At 37.4% G+C, this 23,575-nt stretch overlaps 1 protein-coding gene across 1 annotated transcript in view; it reads left to right on the forward strand.

Annotated features, from left to right (window-relative positions):
* Positions 1 to 23,575, forward strand: part of ANO10 (anoctamin 10) — a 118,218-nt gene that overhangs the window by 70,721 nt on the left and 23,922 nt on the right. The window contains exon 11 of the mRNA XM_057372689.1: positions 6,309 to 6,425. Within this exon, the coding sequence (XP_057228672.1) occupies positions 6,309 to 6,425 (117 nt within the window). The remainder of the gene's footprint in view (positions 1 to 6,308; positions 6,426 to 23,575) is intronic.

The following is a 23,575-nucleotide window of genomic DNA, read 5'->3' on the forward strand; positions in this document are numbered from 1 at the left end:
GCTGGTCTGGAAATGTCTTCCTCCCCCCTGCCCCACCCCCAATTTTGATAGTATGTGAAGCAATTGTAAATTAAGAATAAATTTACTTCCTCTGAGAGAAACCTACTCWATAGTCTTGAGGCATGAGACCAAGACTTATCTTGAAAGAGCTGTGTTTCAGTGCTCTTAGAGGCCAAAGCTGCTAAAATGAACCAAGATTCTCATGATGTAGCTTAATACTTAAGATTTAAATACACCTCAGAACTGTGTAGTAAAGCCTGCTATCTTTTTAAGCATAGATTTCTACTTACAGCATTTTACAGTGGATTAGTAATAAGAATACAGATCAGGATTTCTGCTCTACTAAAACAATTTCTGGAGCAATAATGCTAGGAGGTGCTGTGCAAACCAGCATTCTTCCTTGCAAACTCACGAATTTAGTATGCCACACTCAGCCACCTCTAGGAAAAAAATAAAAGCATTGTGATTCAGCCATTAAATTTTAATATTCAGATTCAGCAAATGACTTGGGCATTATTGGGCTTAAATGTTTTTCTGTACCTAAATATATTCATAGATATGCTTAAAGTTAAACACACGTTTAAGCACTCTGTTGAGCAGGTGTAGGTTTTGAACACGCTGGCACGGTCGGTGTAAGATGGGGGATCTCCTTGTACCCTTCTGACACTCTGCAGAATGTTCTGTCAGAAATGCAGCTACCAGGTTTTCGTGGGCAGCCTTTGTGTGTGTGTGTGCTCAGGATCTGAGAGGAGGAAATGGATGTTGTGTTACAGATGATAAATGGACCGGATAATGCCGTCTCTGCTCACGCTCTCCAACACGCATTTTGTAATWAGCTTCTGCTCGCTTGCATCTACCTCAGCCACATTTTAATGGGACAGGCTGAAACTCCCTGCTGGATGGGTTCTTYTAAGTTTGGAGTTCTGATGTTTTGTATTTAACATAAATGCCTGCCACCTTTTATACAAGTTGAAGATCTATAAGTAAAGGAATAAATATAGGCTATTTATAGATATATAAAAATCAGATTATTATTATGTTGAGGCATTGTATCTGTGCTCTGAAATAGCAATGCAAAGGCTGACAGAACAGTCTGATCTGATGAATATGCTTTCTATGATGCTCCTATTGGAAAACTGTCCAAACCTGGTAAAGATAGAAACTTCTGAAACATCTCTGGTTTATGTGCTTTGTAGGTTCTTAAGGGAATGCATCAGGTGTAAGTGCATGAATGTAGTGAGCATATTCCATTTGAGAACTTAGATTTAACTGTGCTGGAGTGGCAGGAGGCACTGGATCTGAAGCAGGAAGGCAGCACTTCAGTCTTAGTGTTTCCCTGAGAGCAGGGAGGAGGCTGAAATGACGGAGAAATGGGCTTTGCTGCTGTGGGAATAAATAAATAGGGTAGACAGAGCATACACGTTGTGGCGAGTGTTAGGATTGTGTGTGTGTGCATATGGATGTTTGTGAGAGAGGTGAAGAAGCCATGAAATAGAACCAACGTAAAATAACTGTTTCGTCATTTCCCTTCCCTCCCTCAGGATTTTGGACATGTCCGTGAATAAAATGAAATTTTGAAAGAATTCTATAATGTATGTGATACATAATTTTAAAAAGAACATTTACGAGAGTATCCCTTTTTAAAGTCCCTCATCTGGGATAATTCTGTTCATTTAGTAAGACTTTATTGTAGCCAGTTCAATCTACAGGAGGGAAGGAAGGTTCGGTCATGCTTTCTTCTTATGTATATTGCAGAAATATTTGCTCATAAATTTATTGCTGTCTATTAAAGACAGTTTAATTTAATTTAACTTCCTGAGCTTTATGAAAATTTTTCTTTGCCTGTATTGCTTCTGTGACAGAATTATTTTTCCCTTGCCTCCCGCCTTCTTTTCTCCTCTCAGAAAGATGCAAGACCCACAAAGCTAAAAACTGTTGCCACAAAAAGACAATTTGATTTGGTGTTTTTTGGGTTTTTTTTTTTGGTCTGTTCCTAGTGTTTGAACTCTMGTTTATTTTGATGTCAAAATACTGTGATCTGGAGTCCTAGCAAGGAAGCTTATGATCTCCCTGCCTTCTGCTCTGACAGCAACATGATTCTGCAATGATGCTTTCCTTTGGCAAAGGCCAGCAGAGGACAGAGATTCCAMGTGGGGTGCCACTCTCAGGTGTTGGCTTCTGTGTAGGGGTACTCACCTGTGCAGAGTCAGTAACCAGTGATCACTTTGCTTCAGACTATGGACTGGTTCTAGGCTGCACTAGGTCCAGATTTCTGATTTGAATTGCAAGTTTCTAGAAATAGTAGATTATAAAATAGGCTTTTGATGCATAATTTTATTGATGTCTCCCCAAGCTGACGTTTGGTGTGCACTTTATCAGCTAACCAGCAACACAACTACTGCTTGTGTTCTTCTTTCTATTTTTTTTTTTCCAGTTGAGTTAATTTTGTCAGGAATTGCTGTGGTAAAGCCTCTATAGAAATCAAATTAGCTGTTCATAATTCCAGGAATTCAACCCTAATTTGAAATTTCTGTTTTAGAAGAGGCGAGGTTGGGGACCCACTTCTGCAAAACACAGCTGCTGCTTCTGCTCTTGTCRGTGGCTTTGCAGAATAGAATAGTTCCTCTGGCTCACCAAGCACCTGGCACGAGACCATGAGAGTTTGATGGCACTGCATTTAACAGGGGGAAGAGATTCAAGCCTTTTCTGTGTTTGTTTGGCGCATTGCAAAATAAGAGGAGACTTTGCTGTTGGAATTGGAGAGCTTACAGTTGGTGGGAATGTTACCCTGGATTTTGCTTGCAGTGGAATATTCCTCTTGTAATCATGAAGGGCATGATGTTGGAAACAACACTGCTTTCTAATGGTTGCAGCTGGAAATAATGGTTGGGTTTGTAACCCAAACCAAAACCCWGCTCTATGAAGAAATTTTAGTATTGAGCAAATACATTTACACTAGTGTAGCAAATTTGGATAAACTTTAGTATTTTGGTTTTATAGCATATTCATGYTAACGTTAATGAAAAAAAGAAAATCCTATCTTTTGGTGACTTATACTGTACTCTTAAGATTTCGTTTTTTGAAAGTAGGTGTCTGGTTTTTGTGGATCTGAATTGCAGGAGTTACACTAAAAGAAGATTAGGAAATCAGTATGGGAACATGAATGATACAATGAACTCAACTACTTGACTCTYTACTTTTCCTCTCAATTTCTCTTGAATAACTATTTACATTTTCTTTGTSAAATTACAATTTCAAAATTAAATATTAATTGTTAATAAAATAGATCAATTTATTTTCAATCAGTYTTGTGGATCACATGACCCAGATTAATAATTTCTGTCTTGACAGAAATTGACAATTGATAATTTCATTGATACTACTTCCAATTTGTTGGAAAAGCTATCCAGGGTAGGCTGTTTATCTGATGTCTTTTTTTCAGGTTCATGGGAGTTATGAGGTGGGCTTGAACTCAATTTGCAGTCTGTTAAGTCCAGTGTGTTTTCTGAAGTCACAAGTCTTGCACAGGGACATTGCACACAGTCTGGGCACTTTATGACTGGTAAAGCTTTTCTTGAGAGGGAAAAGAACTTTAAAAAGCCATTCAGAGGARTAAACAAAAGGTCTACCTAACCCTGTAATTTTTTTTTTAAATGGCCATTAGATACCTTGGAAAGACATGACAATGGGGCAAGCAAAAGTAGTGACTTTCAATATCTGTACTCCAACTTTTGATCCCTCTCTGGCTTGAAGACTGAGTCAGAGGTTCTGCCTTCACGTTTAAGACTGCATCCTGGTGTTTGTTGGCTGAGTTGTGCTAACAGGAAAACTAACTTCTGACAAGCAGCTAGTTAGTGAATACTGCAGTAAAACTCTTCACATGGTGAAGCAATTAAAACACATTGCCYTTCTAAATTTATTTGAAAAGACACAGTGTTTTCCAGGATTAACTRCAGTATTTTTGTTGGGTTGGGTTCTGGTTTCTGTAGATGTATCTTCTATTCCTTCATCAACTGTATCAAAAATTGGAAAAACTTAGTCAGTCTCTATCCTCCATAATATTGTTTACATTTCCTTCAAATTATCTGTTTCATCTTCTTAAAAGCTGTTTGAATTTAGAGCTACTTTGAAGTCTCTGTGTAAAATTACTAGCTTGGCTTACGTTTTAAAACTCCTCAAGAGGTAATGCTTGAATAATTACAATAATTACAGTTGCAAAATTTGGTTTTCACTCCCTTATATGATTAAAAAAAATACTTTTTTTTTTTTTTTTTGTTGCTGTGCAATGTGAGATGAACCCCAGTCCAAAGACCATTTGGCATCTAGAAGTGACATGGTGTGATGCTGAGTCTTTTTTTAACTGTCCATTGTAACTGTTCTCTTCAAATGCCTCAGTTTTTGCTAATTCTGCCTGAAGTGTAAGATTTTAGCCCAATCTTGTTATTTTGTTTTGAGTTATTCCCAATCTGATCTCCTTATTTTCACATTCCTATACTGAAATTTTATCTGTAGATTACTTATTTTCCTTCAGTCTGCGATTGCTTATGACTCTATTCTGCATGGCTGTATTGTTTGTCTTGTTCAGTTATTGTCTTCAACATTTTACCCTTTTCATTTAAGRGATTCCTCCAAAGCTGACTCTGATACGTGTTTTTTTGTTGTGTGTTTCTAGCATAAGCTAACATTGTTTGCTATCTTTTTTTTTTTGAAGAAAAGTTTCTTAGTAGCTGACAATATTAGGTGGAGGGGGAAAAGAAAATCTAAATGAGTGAGAGMATGTTTTACTGTTGACATAATTTTTTTTGTAATGTGGTGTTAACCATTGCAACCACAGCAATCAATGCCACTGGATTCATTAACCTCTTAGTCTCTGTGTTTTCATTGTATCAACTTTCAGCYTTCCTTTCACTTCTTTACAGAAAGTATTATTCCTTGCACTGTTTTCTAGACCTGCTGTGATTCTATAATACATTTGAATAAATATTTTAACGTAAAGCTCTTTGTTCTGTTGTTACCATAATCTGACTTTTCACTTTAATTCTTATTGATGGGCTTGGCTTGCTTAGAGTTTCACTGCTGCTTCTGTGAAGTCTGCAGCGTTTTCTTTAGCTTCTTGCCTGTGTAATACCAAAATCTGAGGGATTTTTGGTCTTTGCATTGTTATTCGTGTGCCCAAGTCCATCAAGATAATACAGTTCAGCAAAATGTATTTCAGAGAGGAGCACTGCTCTGCTTCATTTTCGATTAAAAAAATCAGGGTAATTTGTGAAGTAGTTTGGATGTGCTGTCTAAATTGAAGCACCTCCATGAGTATCATCACGCCATGTAAGCACATAATTGAAGTTAAGTACATATATTGCCTTGGCCAGGGTTTTCTCATCTAGGAGCAAGTTCCTACTTACAAACATGCAGCATCCTGTCAGCTCAGACCGTGATAGAAGATGTATTATTTAATTGTAGTTGACATAAATGAAGAAACAAAACTACTGACTTGACAGTTTGGCACTTGTTTTTTTGTAAGATAGTGCATATTTAAGTGATATTTAAGGACTGCTCAGTGTTTAGTTTCAATAGAAATCCATGACTGTTTTCTCTTAAATAAGATTGTAAATTTCCACAATAAATTGTGACTAATTTGACATCTTATGTATGAAATGTTTCTCCATTTCCTGAAAAGTTTCTGTTCATGAAACAAAAACTTCCTCTTTAAGGTTCACATTTTACTTAGTTCTCTTCTAATGCTTTCAGGAATGCTTGTATGTTTTTGTAACTTCTCTAATGTAGAAATTCTGTTTGTTCATATCTTTTACAATGGCTTGTTTCATATATGTATATGTGCATGCACATATATGTATATGAACATATATGTATATGTGCATGCACATCCATCTGATATGTAATTGTATGTGTTCGTATATATACATACAAATTCACTCTGAAACTGTATATACTGGGTGCCATAATTAAATTCCTGTACACCAATAATATGTTTTAATAGCTATTATTTTATCTGGAATCAYAAATAMAAAATTCAATTAGAAATTTRTAGTATACAGTGAAAATAGGATTAKTATGAAAATAAAAGAGACTTAGTGYGCTTAGATTCAAATTTTAAATGACTGTAAACAGGAAAAAGCCAGAGCAGCTGAGGCCTAATGTGGTTATAGTAAGCTGTCTGTGTTATACATGTAATAAGAAATCATTTTTTATACCTCTATTATTAAAATTTGGAAATAATAYTATGCTGTTTTCTCTATGCTTCAGACTTTATACAACAACATTTTCCTTTTTGCTTTTTTTTTCTACAGCACTTGCTACTAGCAATAAAGTTTATCATGGCATTTGTAATTCCTGATAAACCAAGAGATATCCAGATGAAACTCACCAGATTGGAATTCGAATCTTTAGAGGCTCTCAAACAACAGGTAAGAGCATTTCAGATGCAGCTTCATTTTCTCTTAATCCATCATTGCTTAGAAGTGGAGCAGAGAGCTTTTAACCTATTCATCTGTCCTTTGCACACACCAATGTGTGCAAATCAACACCAGGAAAATGATCTTCCCTTTCAGACAGCTTGAAATTCCTGGTCTGGCTGGTAATGTAGCCCCTTATAATGTCTGTTGTCCTTGTGTGTGGAAACATACCTGGTTTATATTGTCACTTTCAAAGGACATTGGGCTCTATGAAGCCTCATTTCATACCCTGGAGTGTTCGTTATTACAACACTRGAATTTCTTTCATTTTTGAAATACCATCAYAAGTAGACASTTACCTTGGCTCTCTAKTATTGATCRGAAATTGTAAACAGGCTGAACATGTTTGAAATAATTGTGTTGAGAAGTATATATATGCRAGGAAATAGTAATATTGCCTTATTTTATTATCCATGCAGTATTCTCATTTTATTGTGTAAAAAGGTATATTCTTCAATATACTTAACAAACATTCCAAAACAATTCAGGAAGATAAGGAGCTAGATTGTTTTACTGAAAATTTCTGTTTTAACAAATGATTCCATAGGTCAGTGGTAGAGATTATGAGAGGTGAAGAATTGCATGGGATTAGCTTCAGTAGGATAGAGATTCTACAGAGCTGGTTTTGCAATGGTGGCATTCTTTAGAATTTCTGATTGTACAATGCTAGATGTGATTTCTAAGCTATCTTAGTTCAGAAAACASATTAAAAATAAAAACTCCAGCATTGAGATGCAGAGACTGGTTTCCCTATTTATTGATATTTTAACACGGCAGAGCATGGTTTTTCATGTTCTTTGTGTGCTCCACATGCAAAYGTGTGAACTCCTTTATGCTATTTATTGTGTGTATAAAATGGAAGGTTACTTTTTAAARCATTTACTGTAGCTGCATGTGACAAAATGATCTCTTGATTCAGAACAAATGGAGTCTGTAAACAATMCACTGCCTTTTCTAGTTAAATCTCACCATTTTGTGTGGTACTAGAACATCACTATTGAGGTCAGTGCTGTCTTTCTTATTCAGCCATAATAAACAAAATCCAAATTACAATAGTTTCTAATGCCTGATAGTTTTGTTTTGCTTTTCTTTAGTAGGCTGATGTGAAGTTACCAGGAGCTGGCCAGGGATTTCATGTGGTTTTTAGCTAATACTAAAAGGAACAGGAGTACATTTCTATTTCAGCTGTTCTTTCTTTGTTTTCATTTTGTAGACAGGCAAAACTAGGAACGTTAAAGTCAAGTGAATTAGTCACCTTTGGTCACAGTGTTCCTATTGGAATATTTACTGAGTCTCTTTCAATATGAGTGTGCATGTCAGCAGTTAGGTCTTCATCTCCYATCCTGGCATCTGTGCATTCCTGCAGTAATATATGCCCGATTCCCAGTTTTTCAGGGTTGCTTCATTAATTCAAAAAGTTAGTCTGAATTTCAGCAAGAGCCAGAAGCCTGGCCTAGTTCTCACCTATACTTTCAGACTTTGTAAAGGATCTAGGAAGAGTGTTGGCTGAGTTTCAAGTGCCTTGATAAGTACTTTRAACACAAGTATATGCCATCATCTTTTTAGATTTCCTCTGATTAGTACTGTGCTATGTATGCCCCAGACATGTAGATATYTGGGCTCTTTTTCTTGTTCCTTAGTGGTTTTTTGAGTGAAAAATACCTGCATTTAAAAGTAATATATTGGCACTGCAARAAKATACCAAAGCATTTMTTTTAGAAKCRCATTTTCTRGTTCTTCCTCTTGTTATTGAGAGAKAGCATGGTAATTTRTGCTGTATATCTTACTTTCAAGCAAAAAATAAGRAAACAAAATCCCYSAAAACATGTATTTTAACCAACAGGCMTKAATATCTGGGGCAAATATGTTGTGGGATCAAACGTTATGGAGAAACTGGTTTGTATGTTTTTATGCAAGTATGCATCACATTCCCTTCTTGATGTTATCCAGGCATGCATTCCGTTGTGTCTTACCATATGATCTTTTAGAGTGCTGCTAGCTTGGGATGGAGCTATTAGAAGGGTATTAACAATGCCACACTGTAAACCTGTGAGATGCCAAAATAGATTATTAGGTTCTGTATACAGTGCATGGAGAGAAGATCTCCTAATACAGCTGCTTTGAACAGTTGTATTGATTATGCTTGGGATACTTAACTTTAGACAGTGTGAGTACCTTTACATTTTCATTAATRCTAAGCTAATTGCTTTTTAACATGGTGCAGTGGGATTGTATTCTGTGTTCAAATCCATTTGAAGACTTGAGTGTCTATTTAAAAGGGATTTTAGGGAATAGAGTGTGTCAGSTCTAATAGAGATGAATAGTCATCATTAGAGCTTGCTAAAAAGCCCTCCTATATGGTAAAAAATACCATATTAAAAAAAAAAGGAAGTCATTTTTATATTGGAATGTCAGTCTTGTTTTAAAGTTCTCAAACTTTTGGAAAGGTTTTTAGGAACTTCTGAAAAGTTTCTTTGAAACATTTCTTTACGCAWTTTGTGTTAAGACTTGAAAGGGAGTAGACTGTTGAATGGGTTGAATTARGTGATCTATTTTGGAAATACTTTGTTATGATACAGTCCTAGTATCATAACAATGTTTGTTAATGTAACTCAAGACAAGGTACATTAATCTTTTTGAATCCAAGTTGGGAAATGTACTACAGCTGTAGATTTTGGTTCAAATTTCCCTGGTATCCTTCAATGTAAGGAATGATAGAGCAGGCTGGTCAGACTTTATTTTTGCGGGGACCTGGAGCAGCAAATAAATTAATATCATAGACAACTAAAGAGATTACAAATCAAGATTTTTGGAAGAAGAGCAGGAACAATTCCTTTCATACTCCCTAAAGCGTTGTCAGGTTCTTCATTGCCTGGAAGGAAGCCTAGATAATGGGCAACTAGAAATGAGTGTTGTCTGCTGCTAGAGTGATGGGCCCTTTTCTGATGAGCATTAGGATCCTTCCTGGGGAAGCAGCCACTTGGTAAAGTGGAGTGAGGTGCCTGAGACTCTCCTTGCATCTTTGCAGTACTCTGCTCTGTGCTGCAAGTACAGAGGTATGCCATGCTCTTTGGTCCAATTCCTATTTTAAGGAAGACCAAGAATAGMTGTGCCTGCAGGCAGCATGGGAACAGCCAGTTAATTCTCCAGTGGTTCAGGAATTGGCACTGCATACATTGTACAAGGGAATAATGATGTAAAACTTGTGTGAGGTCACTATCTGGCATTTTCAGGGCAGTGACAGTAGAAGCTTCACTCATCAGCGCTTCAGCTTCTGGATAGATCAAAACTTAATGAACAGACAAAAAGCCCTCATGGTTGGAGATGGGTTCAGCAATATATCCTTATAAAAGGTCTAAGTTCCAGAAACACAAGACAACCAGATTAAACAACCACAACCAGATTAAAGAGCATAGTTTTCATTTTATGGACTAGATTACAGTCATGATTTCAGGTGTTAGGAGATCTTCCCAGTATTACTTTCTTCCAACTGAGGCAAACATCAAATAAATACCTTTTTTCTGCACTGAAACTAGACACAGGCAAATTATATCCCAATTGGGGAAAAATAATTATTCATGCAATTATTTTTCAGAGTAACTGTAGAGGAGAAAAACTTAAGYTGGAGCAGAAATGCAGATATAGGAGATTTTTTGCTCTGTTCATCCTTTCCCAGTTTCATYCCCATCCCTTACTTCCAAGGGGACCTAATCCATAAACATCCTGTCATCATTGTGCTCTTGCTTCCTTCCTTAGTGTTCCATCCATCAGTGGGCAGTATCTTTTAACAGGAATGCCTTTTCCTTCTGATATGTGAAGCCTTTCAGTGCTTCCTCTGAAGAAGCGTGTCCATCTGTTAGGTATCTGGTGTCCATCTGTAAATGCTCCACCAGAAAGCGACTCCAGACAGATAACAGGCTCATGAGTTAAGGGCCCAGTCAGCTGAGTGACAGCTGTCATCCTTCCTCAACTGGCAGTAATGGAAAGGGTCAGGCTTAGTGAACACCAGCCATGAAAATATGCCTCCTTTATCCTCCCTGGTGTATTTCTGTTCAGAGAGTGATAAAGCAATGCAGTTAAGACCTTTTGCTTTTTYGTGCATTATCTCCCTTGGCAGTTGTGCCATCCGTATACAATTGCTTAATGACAGTGATATATTCTGGATATCCATAAACAATTGCTTCASTTGCTTTAGAGTGATGTCTAGGTGTTTGTAAGTCAGCAGTGTTCCTTCCTAATGATTTCCAGCAGAATAACAAGTTTTTTGAAGCAGCAGTAGGTACAGCATTCACTAGGATTTCTCCAGCAATGTCATCTGTTTTCTGAGAAGAGATCTTGTGTCTCAGTTCCCTCTCAAGGAAATGCAATTAAGCATTCTGTGACTGATCTCTGCATCATCATCATTGATCAGAGGCTTCTTTAAAACATGGCAGTGTATTAATAAGCTTCTTTTTGAAAAGGATGGTGAGACAATGACAGAAAGAGACAGGTGTCTGTTCACCTAGGTGCAGTCGTATGGAAAATTTAARCCCTTTCTCCCTCCTACAGGTGTTCGGGTATGCAAAAGTTGCTGTTCTCTCGGTGAAAACTTTCTGATTCAAGTCATTTCAGTGCCTTATTGCAATTCGCTACACTGCAGCAGCTTTAATAATTGCAGAGCTTTCTGATTTCTGACTGGAATTGCTGAACCTTGCCATTTCCCCTGGGAACAGTACCCACTAGCACTAATCATGTCCTTTCCAGCAGGAATACACTGTGCTGTCCTGTTAGAGTGTGTAACCTCTCCGAGAACAGCTTTCTTTAGCTCAAATCAAAACAGAAGTATTGCTAACTTAACCATCTTCTGTACTGTGTGACATCCGTGCATTCTCGTTGCACCTCTTCAAGCTGTTGTTCTTGCAGAGATTTTCTATGTACTAACACATCGTGTGTCTCAAAATATGCCTGTGGATGTGCTGGGCAATTAGAGCTGCTTGAATTAGCACTGAGCCTCAGAAAGGACCCTTCTTTTTTTTATGGGTAAGGAAGAGAACAGGATCTTTGTTTTTGACTATTTAACATTGGAAGAGCATAAGTCATCAGTTCTTAACATCCTGTCCTATTTRTCATGCCAAATGGGAACTGAAGACAATTTTTTATAAGTCTGAAACAAACTCATTGGATTTCTGCCTCGTTTGATGCTACAAAACACCAGAATTTAGAGGGACCTGTAGTTTCAGGCCACTGAACCTTGTTCCATTCTTGCTGGCAATACTGAACAAATACAAGGCTGCAGTCAGACAGGAGGAAGGGCAAGTAGCTGACATGRAAAGATTTCATTCAAATAATCAAAGATTTGTAAAACAACCTGTAGGAAAGACTGATGAAACTTGAGCTCAAACTTTGAATTTAGGTTAAAGCACAATGTGAGCAAATAAACCACTTGCTTTACATTTTAAACCCCCTCCCACCCTACCAAATCCTTAAAAAATAGTATTTTTTCAAAAGAAAAAAAAATACTTTTAACAAAGCCTCATTTTTTTTCTGAAAAAAATGTGTGGCTACATTTTTTTGATAGGTTCTCTTGTTTGTGTAATCAGACATAAGTCACRGTTGATGTTAAAATAGAACCATTGCTAATCATTGTTTTTTTGCTGTAGGTTTTTTTAAGAGGCCAAACCTGTTACTTCAGCTTCACAAATGCTRTTTTTTCCTAGTGAATAGCCAGAACGCTTTCAGACATGTCAGTATAACATTTGCATATGTTTGATAGCAGCAGGATATAATGCAAGTAAGATACATTATATTTTTGTAACAGTTTTTTAAGCATAAAAAGACTTGCCCAAAGTCATAGAACAGATTGTGCTCACACATAGTTTTGCCAGGGTATTTTAAACATGATTTCCTTTAATCCTGGAGCTTGCTTGAGAGTATGTTACTGAAAWTTTCTTTCAATATAAAAATGTTAGCAAAACAAAAATAAATGTGGTCCTTTAAGAAGAAAAAAGTAAAATCAAGTTTGGGAAGATTTGTGCRACTCCATTTGCAGCTTTTCAGCTAAAGGTGAGATGACAGCAAGTCTGTCTGGTTGGGAATAAGTTAAACTTTTAACTATGGGACCCTTGAGATTTAACAGTATAAATATAAACTTCTAAATAGATATAAGTGTATTGTGATGGTAGATATTACTTTTGCTTGCTCTTAATGGGAACAGAAACAAATAGTGCACCAGCTTGCCAGCAAGTATGGTTTTCTTTTTCAACAACCCRTTCATTCTCTATGGCTGTTGCTAGGGGTAAAATTGTGAATCAGGTTATGTTTCTATAACAGCTTAGTCTCTCTCTGGAAAGATAAGCCATTGAACCTTTTTTTAAAATCCTGACCTAGAGCCTGGTGGTGGAATCCATCAGTTCAGTACGTTCCTTTTGCCTGATGTCCCAGGTCATTGACAAGATGTGATCTCAACAAGAAAACATGGAGTTAGGGGATAGGATAAAAACTACATTAAAATGGTTCCTACTGTAAGACAGCTGCAGCTACATGAGGCTTTCATAGTTTCAGAACCCGGAGGGGATCCCAGTTATATCTGTACTGGTTTGAATACAAGGGAAGAGGCTATTCCACTTCCCATACAAATGAGGGTAATGCGCACAGTGAGATTTGATTTCAAGAACTCTGGTAACCAGCTTTTAATAGGACATTCATCTGTCTGTAGTTACAGACTTCTAAATATGGTTGTATCTGTTACTGAGAAGGTGAAGGGGTAGAGTGAGAAATATAAATTAAATCTCTTCTCATGTTAAAATTTATTCTAAAGAAAAGAATCCCTTGGGATTACACTTAACATGATTTGATTATGAGATTGTCTTTATAAAACTGAATGGAACTTGATAAAAAGCACGGTATTTGTTGCAAGTAGCTGTGACTCCTACACACCTATTGCATTTTTAAAATCTTTTCCCCATACCATCTCAAAAKATTCCAGTGAGAACAATGGACTTTTAAAGGAAATGCTAATTTATTTGAAATAATTAAATTTTACTCTGGAAAACCTTCTGTATGAGCAGAAGACAGTAAGTAGGATATATCTCCACTTTTTGGAGATGATGATTTCAGCCAAATTTTAGATGTTTAGCTATTACTGATTATACCACTACTGCCCCTCCTCCCAAGAAAATCTCTGTTATCCTGTCATCCAGGAAGAGCTCTTTCTGAGATGTAACTGGAGACCAAAGAGCAGGGACCCACAGCATTCCTGAAAAAGAGGGAAAAAATTAAAAGTGGGTTTATGTCTGAGTGCTGCTAATCATGACACTTGTACCATGACTGAATCTTTGCATATGCTATGCAGCCTKATAATGGTGATTCTAAGAAAAGTCTTCAGTGTTGCCTACTCARCCACTGAGGGTTTGTTCCTTTCTGATTTTCAAAAAATGATGCTGCCTTGTCTACTAATACTTTCTGTGGTATGAGAAATAGCACTCTGATATCTGCCATTTCAGYAAAACTTGTAGCACATAGTCAAGTTCTTGTCATATTGATTAATTTCTGTTCTGAAATAAGGTGTAATTTCTTGTCTGGATAGCATAAAAAGAAAAATAAGTATTTATGTACATTTTGTTTCAATTCAATGATGTGTGTTAATATTGAATTATATATGATTTTAGCACATGCTTTTGGTATGTTAGAATAGTTCTTGTGCAAATGTTTTTCAAACTTTCATCACAGAGGACGTTGTAAAGGTGGTTTTGTCGACTGCTGCTTCTGGCATTTTCAATTTTCTAATTGTGTACCTTCTCCCAGCATCTAAAGAGCTGATGCAGTTGAAAATGTATTGAGAGGGTGATTTTCAAAAGGTAAAAATTGGCACTTGTTATCTTTGTTATGTATTATTTTCTCAATTTTTCAATCTGTGGTGTTAACCTGAGCATATAAGTAGGAGRCATTATTTTAATGGGCAGGCCACACTTGTGCTTATACATGCATGATTATAAGAAAACAAGTACATCAGGTTTGTACAAGTAAACCAGGCATAAACAGTGTCACTGGTGTGTATAGATACAGAACATTTCCACTTAATTCACAAGAGACAGCAAAGTCCCTTAGTACAGTCAAGGACTGCATTGCAAAGAGAGGAGACAAGCTCTACACATGCTTTGATCTGTCCCTCATTGAATCCATGCCCAGTACCATCTTTCCTGGTACTTTCTGCTGCAATTACTGCTTGAGATTTAATATCAAAGGATCTCTTGCTGCAAAGACCACTCCTTTGGCTGTCACAGAGTGGACCCYATCCTGCATGGCTTGGATCCCCATCACACAAGCAGTGACAATCTGTGCAGTAGCTCTCCAACTACTKCTCTGTACCATTTAATATCCATTAAGATGATTTTTTTCCCCTATGAACCTATGATAAAGCATTGCCTTTCCTCTCTTTCTCCCTCTCATGTAGTCTGAGTTCAGGATGGATGGAATGGTTGCTCTTCCTTCTCCAAAACTAGGCAAAGGCTGCATTGCAAGAGGTTTCATTTTGTAAATGCCTCAGTCTCTTGAGCTGTCTTACTGGGGACACCTGCCTGGCAAGTAGTGCAAGTGAYTGACTTTTAGTCGAATTACCATTCCCTAGGAGTCACTGAATTGCCACAAGCTGGACAACATATGGCAACATTTGAATTTTGGCTTGGGTTTTTTCTGCCACTCACAATTTTCTAGAACAAATGATCAATTCATATTTCATTTATAGTCTTCTAATTTATGCATATTATTTGGCAACTCAGTTTTGTCTACTTGTTCTTTTCGCTGCTTCTCCAAATTTGTGATAATTCAAAAATTTGAATGKAGTCAAATTTGTGCTGAGGAAAACCTTCCAAGTGAACAGACGGATGTGAAGCAGCTTGGTCCAACAAAGGTGGTTTTATTTGTTTTAACTCAGTGCATTAACTCAGTCTTCTGCAAACTCTACATATGCTCATCCGTGTTAGCTGAAAAATCATCATGTCTGATGCAGGTATCTCTGTTGTTTCAGAATAGACACCACCCCCTTGTTCACAGATAACTAGCAAGTATTGCTCTGTGTCAGTATCCGTTTTCTAAGACTTGCTGTATCCATGATATAAGGAATTTTGCTGTAATGGCTTAAATAATTTTGCCCATTCCAATATCCAGACTGACCTAGGCTGTATTTAAACATGATCTTTAAGAGTTTTTGATTTCACAKAATTATAGACTGGTGTCGTTTAGAAAGGACAGCTAGAAGTCATCYGGCCCCCATGCCCATGTTGAGCTAGTTGGTATAACTGAGGCTCCTTGTGGACTATGAAAGGTCATATTTTTAAAATAAACACTTCCTGCAGTGTGACATTTTGTCAGAGAGGTTTTTGGAGTTTTCTCCTATTTGCTTTGTATGATTAAAATAAAATCAATCTTTTTTTCTGGAATAGTTTGAACTGTATGACAGATTTTCTTTGTGAAAACGTGCCATGCATGTGTCAAAACAAAAAGTCCCACCTCTGTCACTAGTAGACATGTAAGCACTCTAACTTCAAGTTGAGTGTGCATGTGTGTCAGGACAGCACCAATAAAATCTAGTGTATGTGTTTCACAGATGTGGTGAGGAAAGGTATTTTCACTAATGATTGTGTAACYGTGGTGGAGATACTTTATTCAATGGTGGGCACTGCTGTTTGAAACAGAAGTGGTAAATGATGAGCAACTGCAGCAGATTTCATCCCTTAACAGGGTGTGACAGGATGTCCAGTGTCTGAGGAAGATGCAGAAACTCTAAGTGTGAATGGAAAGGGGGATTGAGAGCCCCGTTTTCTCCCTCTGCCAGCTCAGGCAAGAGAACCAGGACCTTGTGTTGAGTCACTTTGCTAGAAGCAGGCGTGAGATATCAATCAGAAAGAAGTTCTGACTTGYTTTTCTCTTGCCTGCTGGCTTCCTTATGAGGAGACTGGAGGCACTTGTGTTGTCAAAGGAACTTGGCTTTGGCATTTCTTAATGGGAATATATGATTAGGGAATCAGAAAGGAGCTCTGGAATACCAAGAATGCAGAAGATGATGATAAGAAAATCTGAAGAGATTAAACTCTGATAATTTTCCCAGCCCCTGCACATTTAAGATGCGTGTGTGAGAAGTCTGCCTACCATAGGGACGCTTATAAGCCTTTTGTTCCAGTATCAGCAGTTCTTTTTAATGCATGTACAAATGATTCTCATAAATTATGTGACAGCCTGAACCAGCAGTTTTAACCTTTGCTGCCATAATACAAAGGAGATTATTTAGGGACGATTTATTTAACTTGTCAAGAGGRTGAGAGATGTTATGTAAGTTATGTAGGTATGTATTTGCTAGTTTGTGCAAGTGTAGTGAGAGACCTTTTTGCTTTCTTGATAAAAATGYCATGTGGCCCAGTGTCTGAAATCAGACATTACGTAAAGAAGGCACAATTTTGTATCTGTGATTSTTGGTCCAGACTAGAAAATGAGTACATCAGGGACAAAAAGAACTTCTRTCAAAGATTGTATGCCATCTCTGCCAGCATCCACAAACAGGTGTCTAGAAAAGAGCAAGGAAGTGTGGCAACTAAGGTGGTGGGCTTCYTCCTAAAACTCTCATAAATTCCAGTCAGTTTTGGCTCTTGATTTTTCTAAGACAGATGCAGTATCTTCATATTTAGTAATCTTCGGTTATTTTCTCTTCCACGGTAGTGTTCTGTTCTGTTTTAAACCATTTTTAACCTTAGGGTCCACAGTATCCTTCAGCAAGAAGTGCCAGAACTCATTCTTGGTGCCAAGGATATAGGTTGATTATTTGCAGATGTTTTAATATATTTTAACTGGGTTTGGTGGGAAAAAGTCTTTAGCTTTTACATGTGAGAAGGAGGTATTTGGCTGAATTGTCATGAAGGTCCTTTTGGCTTCTGTAACACATGAATTTGAGTTTCTCTAACTTTATTTTATGGGTTTTGTGGAAAACACGATGGCCTGATTTGCTTTTAGCTTGTTAATGATGCTTGCAAATTTGCTTTAAGACAATTAGTATAATCAAATCACATGCTTCAGGSCTTTAGCTGACTCCTTTTTTTCCTCTGTTTGTGTACGGATGGTCAAATAATGTGAATTGGTGAGAAGAGTCCTCCTTCTTGGAGGCCAGGTTAACATTTTGCTAACACAATGAAAGCCAGACTGATTACCAAATTTTGGGAAGATTGGCAAGATTCCTGTAGTTTCTGGTCTTCCACCCCRTTGCAATACCTGAATTGATTTACCTAATCTGTTCCTTGCCATCATAGTGGGGATATGGGTGCTAAGGGTACTTTCCTATTCTTTTTTCACAGAAAAGTGCTTACTCTGCCAAAACATGAAAAACCTGGAACAMTGTCAGTTTGGTAGCTGTCAGTAGATGAGAAATCATGACTTGGTTGTGGTTGATCTCGTGGCATGCTATGTTTTTGAGATATGCTGGGCAGTTATACCACAACATAACAGTGCCAGGATATTGTTTTCTTAAAATAGCCAAGGTCATTTCTGTCACTTTGGACTGGGACACTTGGAAGTCCCGTCTTTCGAACTCCGTTAACTTTATGGAAGAAGAAACTATTGCATTGATGAGGAATAGGTTTTTATTCCTGAATATATTGGGTTATTTACATCTGTGACTCTTATTTAAGTTGTATTGTGCATCTGAAATTTTTATTTAATTACAAATTAAACATTCCATAATAAATTAGCTTTCTTATGAGAGGCATTTATGTGTAGAAAGGTCACGAATTTGTTTCATGCAAGGAGTGCTTAGAAATACAAGGAAATTGAATCTTTCTGCTGTTTGGGATCTCTTGTGTTTCTTGGGGGGCACTTTGCTCAGGGAGTTCTGGCCAACATCTCCATGGTGTGTAGCCCAATTCCAGCAGCTTCTGCTTTCTGCCTACCAGCTGAGTTACAACTTTACTTTATAACTATTGATTTACTTTATTTATTTTCTGAAAGACATCTTTGAAGTCATAATAAGCAGGTTTWAAAAAGTTTAGCTGAATGCAGGCGACTGTTTTCCCTGGAGGATATGCATTTAAAAGTTACCGTCTTTCTACTTAGGTATTGTGTGTGCRTAATGTTTTCCAGCAAACATTAATCATACCGGGTAGCTTTGAGGGCAAAACTGTTGCACTAAGATAAACGTTTGAGAGTCTGCTTTAATGCCCAAAGCCTCTTAGCTTTTTTAGGTCAAATTATCTTGTATCCTCTGACTCTGTTTCTAAACATGCTGCTGCTAAATGCTACTTAAATTCAGATTCTGTSTTTTATTTTTGTTGACAAGGTAAAGAGAGGGTATCTCACAGTTAAGGTCCCAACTTCAATAGCAAGAAAAACAGAGCATTCTACTTCCTTAGAGCTGGCACTTAAGAAGAATGCTGGTTGCTTCATACTTTAAAAAGCATCCATGTTTTTTGTATTCTGCCAGTGTCATTWTAATACTGATGCAAAATGAGGTTGTTAGGCTACAGCAGTGCTGTAAGGTGTTAAACTTTTCGTTGACCAAGAATGTATGAGTTCATTATTTATACTCAGAGTTTTTGGAAAGAATTTATTTTACAAATACTGTTTTACAAACGAGTCTTTAAAAAAAAAGTCATTATGGATTGTCTAACTATTGTAGAAAAGGCAAATAGAAATAATTTTCTTAAAATGCCTTCTTTTTTGCATTGATAACAGCCAAGATCTCAGACCTCAGTTGATAAGAACATTTTTTCACAGGATAYGTTCAAAAGTTGTAGCTTTGTTAAATACTTGACTACTGAACAACAAATTTTCTTTCCCTTCCTCCTCAGTGAATGCCCTTGGTTAATATTTGTCATCCACTCAGCTAGAGATTAAATTACTGGAGACTGAGAAGAAAAAGCATTTGTGAAAACACAGGTTTCTCCTGCTGTGAGACCATGGCTATAGAGTGTGCAAAATGTGATTTTCTAAAGTTAGGTTTACTGGCAGGGGATATATGTGAAAATGTCCAAAAAGCAGAGACCTCATCTGTTCCTGCTGGTAGCTAGCATGATGCCATTAGTGTCTGTAATCTAGGGAGCTCGGCRGGCGGGGGAGGTGAGGGAGGATTGTTAGGAGTTTTTTAAAATATCTTCTTAAAAGCCGGATAGTGAGAGMGTTAAGAGAGGGAGAGCTGTCAGATAGTCAAATATCTGGGAGATGGTTTGGCTGTCACAGTATATGAAAGTTATGTAAGGTGTATAAGCATATTACATAAGAGCTCCCCCATGCTCCAGGTCACCGGCTGCTCTTCCAAAAYGAACCGCCACCCGCCTGAAACCAGCCCGCAAACACAGGCAGCACTCTTGGAAAATGGGCATCTCTGTTATTTCTACAGCAGTGGCAACAYGATTGCATGAGACACACATATTCAAATATTCAAAAGTAACACAGTGATTTGTAAGAAGAACAGAATCAGATGTCCATAAGAAATTAATTTCTTTTTTCTTTTACTGAGTATCAGTATAAAAGAGCAAATCACATACAGCAAATTGTATTGCAGTGGAATATGTTTCAATACTGTGAAATAGTGGGGAGTTTTTAAGCCCAGCAGGAAGGGCCTGCTGTTTATATACAGTCTRAATAAGCATTTCTTTGCACTTGGAAAAGAGAATTGCAGCTCAGCAATTTTTTTGCTTGTTATTTTGTTATTGCTAGTAAAATCTTCTGCAGTTCTCCTGCATGCATATAGAAGCATTGATATTTCTCATGGGGGAAAATCTGCTGAGACTTCTTTAATCCATCACAGTTTAAGATCGAGATCGAAAGGTGCTTGATGATGAACCTTTTCCAGCCTCTGCAGCACATTTTAATGGGAGCAGTAAGAGCTCAATTCTTCATGCTTCGGTCAGATAGCTACAGCTCCTTCATGACAGMGTGCCAGATTTAATTTACATTACAGGTTAAACGGTTCAAATCACTGTAGTAACTAACAGATAACAGATGAGAGCTCTGTAAGACRTTCTCTTCTTAAGTTATTGGGAAATTGAATTCAGCTTTACAAAGTAGTATTAATTTTGATCCCTCATTCTCCTCTCAAAAACTCACGTACAGGTGGGAAGCACAGCACAATGGCTTCATGCAGATGGCATGAGTGTTTGCATGGACCTTCCTCTTATCCAGATGTCAGGGAACACAGATGATGTGTCCAGTGACCAAGTGCTGACAGAGTGCTACAGTGGTCACTGTCCAAACAAAACAGGAGCAGTATTGATTCCACTCTGCCCAGAAACAGTTTGCTCTGGTTGTGGGATAGTCACCACTAAACTGAAGTTTCTGTATCTGTCCAACATTGAACTAAAAGGAACACATTTTTCATGGGAGACTGCTAATGTATGAGTCCAGCCTATAGCCCCRTTACCTCTTCTGCCTGATGGTGCTTCTCAGACCTGCAGTTGGGMTCTGCATTCACATCGAGCATTGGTGCTTCTGGTGTGTTACCGTGCTCTTGATGTGATTCATTGCCAGAATGAGGGGCATTTCAGCTGCGCTCAGACCTCCCCCCCAAGRAACAAAGAACAAAATGTAATGGAGACTCGCTTGCTCAGTAAAATAAAAGAAATTGCCAGTCTAATGTTAATCACTAACCTCCTGCAGAAAGCCTTCTGCTATTTCAGTCTGTTGGCTGGTCCTACAGTAATCRTAGGTTTCTGTGATCTCTACAAAGAGACATTTGACAGAAGTTACTGCAGCCTGTTTTCCTGCTTCAGTGCCATGAAATGTACTTTGTCACCTCACAGTTGCTAAGATCTCATTGTCTAGTTTGAGAGCAAATGCTTTGTGCTTTGTTAATGCAAACCGAGTTTTGTGCCTTTCCTTGAGGAAGATGTCTGTCCTTATTTCCCACGTCTAGGAAGATAGCCCCACAAAGCCATCCTGCAGTTCCTGTTCTGCTTAAGTGGAACATTTCMCACAAACATCCTGTCCACATGTAATCCATTACTAGTCACTGAGAGCACTGTCTCTGTAGCAGTTTTTCGATAGTAAAATGATATAATACAGTTATTTACATGTTGAGGTAAATATGTATATGCAGTATGTGTAGCTTGTGTTYGTCATGCTGCACTGTTACTTCTTTTATTGCCTCAGCAGAGTTTTATATCTTGCTGGTTTCTTACCCATAAAGAAATGGGGAGGTGTTTGTTTCTTCTTCAGTTGGGATTTCAGGACCAGCAGTCCACAACAATCATGGGTGTCAAGTGTATCACCGGCAAAACCCATACAATATAATTTAAAGAACCAGTTAAGGTAAAATAATGTTTATTCAGCATTGAGTCTTTAGGTAAACAAGGGGCAAACTAGTTTCCTCAGTGTTGTGGTTCTGTACCTCAGTCTACAGCCAGATAGTTACCTTTGTCTTACAAAAAGTATCCTTGAGTATGGAATAAATGTGGTTTACAGAATTGTTTGGTATAAAAATAGTCTCCTCCTCTTCCTGCCCTATTCTCTCTAATTTTGTACTTGCTTTTTGTATTCTGTCCATTATGTTTTGTTCTGAAAGGGTTTCTGTCTTTAATCATTTTGGTGTGTAGACTCTTCTAATCTTGCCAGTTTTGCATTTCTTTGTTTTACTTATCTTAACATTTCTTGTCTCCATGGGAGAGATGTTGTTAGGTTGTCATGCAGTGAGTTTCCTGGACCTGATTTAATAACTATACTCTTTGCCTCGTTGCAGTTCACCCTGGACTCTAATCAGCTGTTAGGCATTTTAAAGTCTCTGTACAGCGAGTATTTTGTAAACATCCATTTATTTGCCACTATGAGTGTTCCACAGCTCTACACAAAGTGACAATGGAATTAATCCAGGAAAAGAAACSAGCTGAAAAAAGTCATTTAAGTACCCATGCCAGCCTTGCTCTGCTAGGCAGTTTGTTTACATTGATTTTATTAGGACACAAACAAAGAACTACGGAAGAAAAGAATCTATTCTGAATTGTTCGATTCACTCATCACGATATTCAGTATTTGAACAAAATCTCCTAGCCTCTCAACTAGATTAAATTGCATTTAATTTACCCTCATTATGCACACATTTTTGTTATAACACTCAAAATACTCAGTTCTTGAAGGCCTTCATTTCAGTGAAAACAGAATGTGATGGTTTCCAAAGAAAGCCTGGTGCAAAAAAATCCTGAATACTGAAACCTGAAATTAAAAGTTGAGGAAGGTGGAGGAGTGACAGGAAAAGTAYTTGCACATGGCACACTTACAAGATCTTGTTCCTTCATTTGCTTTTTAGCTTTGCATTGATACCAAAATTGAGCAATTTCATTTCTTCACAACAGAAAAAACAGTGAGCAATTCCTGCCTTCATTATCATRTTGAAATGTATGTTAGCTGTGAGTTCTCTCTTTCTATTTGAAATACATTTTTATTTTCCTAATACACTAACTCCTGTGCATATATACACATACTCATACACCTGCATGTGCTTCTGGGTCTGTACATAGCCCTATGCCTTTATAACTGTTTCTTGGTAATATTGAATAAACTTGTCCATGACAATTTTTAAAGTAATTCTGATGCTGAATCATTTAGTAGCTACTTCATTTAAATTCTGTTTATTATTTCAGAGGTTTTAAAGGTTTGGGGTTTTTTTCCCCCTCTGGGTATATATGCTGCTTATGGCCCCTATACTGCATATGCTTATGTGGAAATGAAATTTTTTCTGTATGAATTCTTCTTCCTCTTGTAAAGTAACTTTCATTTTCATCAGTCTTTTGAGACAGGGATTCTGCAGTTTGATTAGGGAGGCAAGGCTGGTCATGAGAAAATTTTAGATATATTAAAGCCTGGAATGCTGAAGAAGAGTCTGGTTGAATTTCACCAGCAGCAGTGGAGAGTGCAGGTTTAAGATTGCCAAGTGAGTGATTCTTTTACTGCTGAGTAAAAAACAATAGTTTCTGCAGCCTGGATGGATGAAAGAATGCTCTGGGGATGTGCTTTGTAACTTTGTAACAATGTGAAATAATAGAAGTTTAGAAGCCTTGTGCACCTGAGGAAGAAAAAATATTTTTAACAGCATAAAACTTCTGTAGCTGTTTGGAGGTATTTGTGTAATCCTGACATTTTGCTGTCATAACTAG

Source organism: Malurus melanocephalus, unplaced genomic scaffold, assembly GCF_030028575.1.
Source record: "Malurus melanocephalus ecotype Western Australia unplaced genomic scaffold, MMel_1.1 scaffold_177, whole genome shotgun sequence".
Taxonomy (NCBI): Eukaryota; Metazoa; Chordata; class Aves; order Passeriformes; family Maluridae; genus Malurus; species Malurus melanocephalus.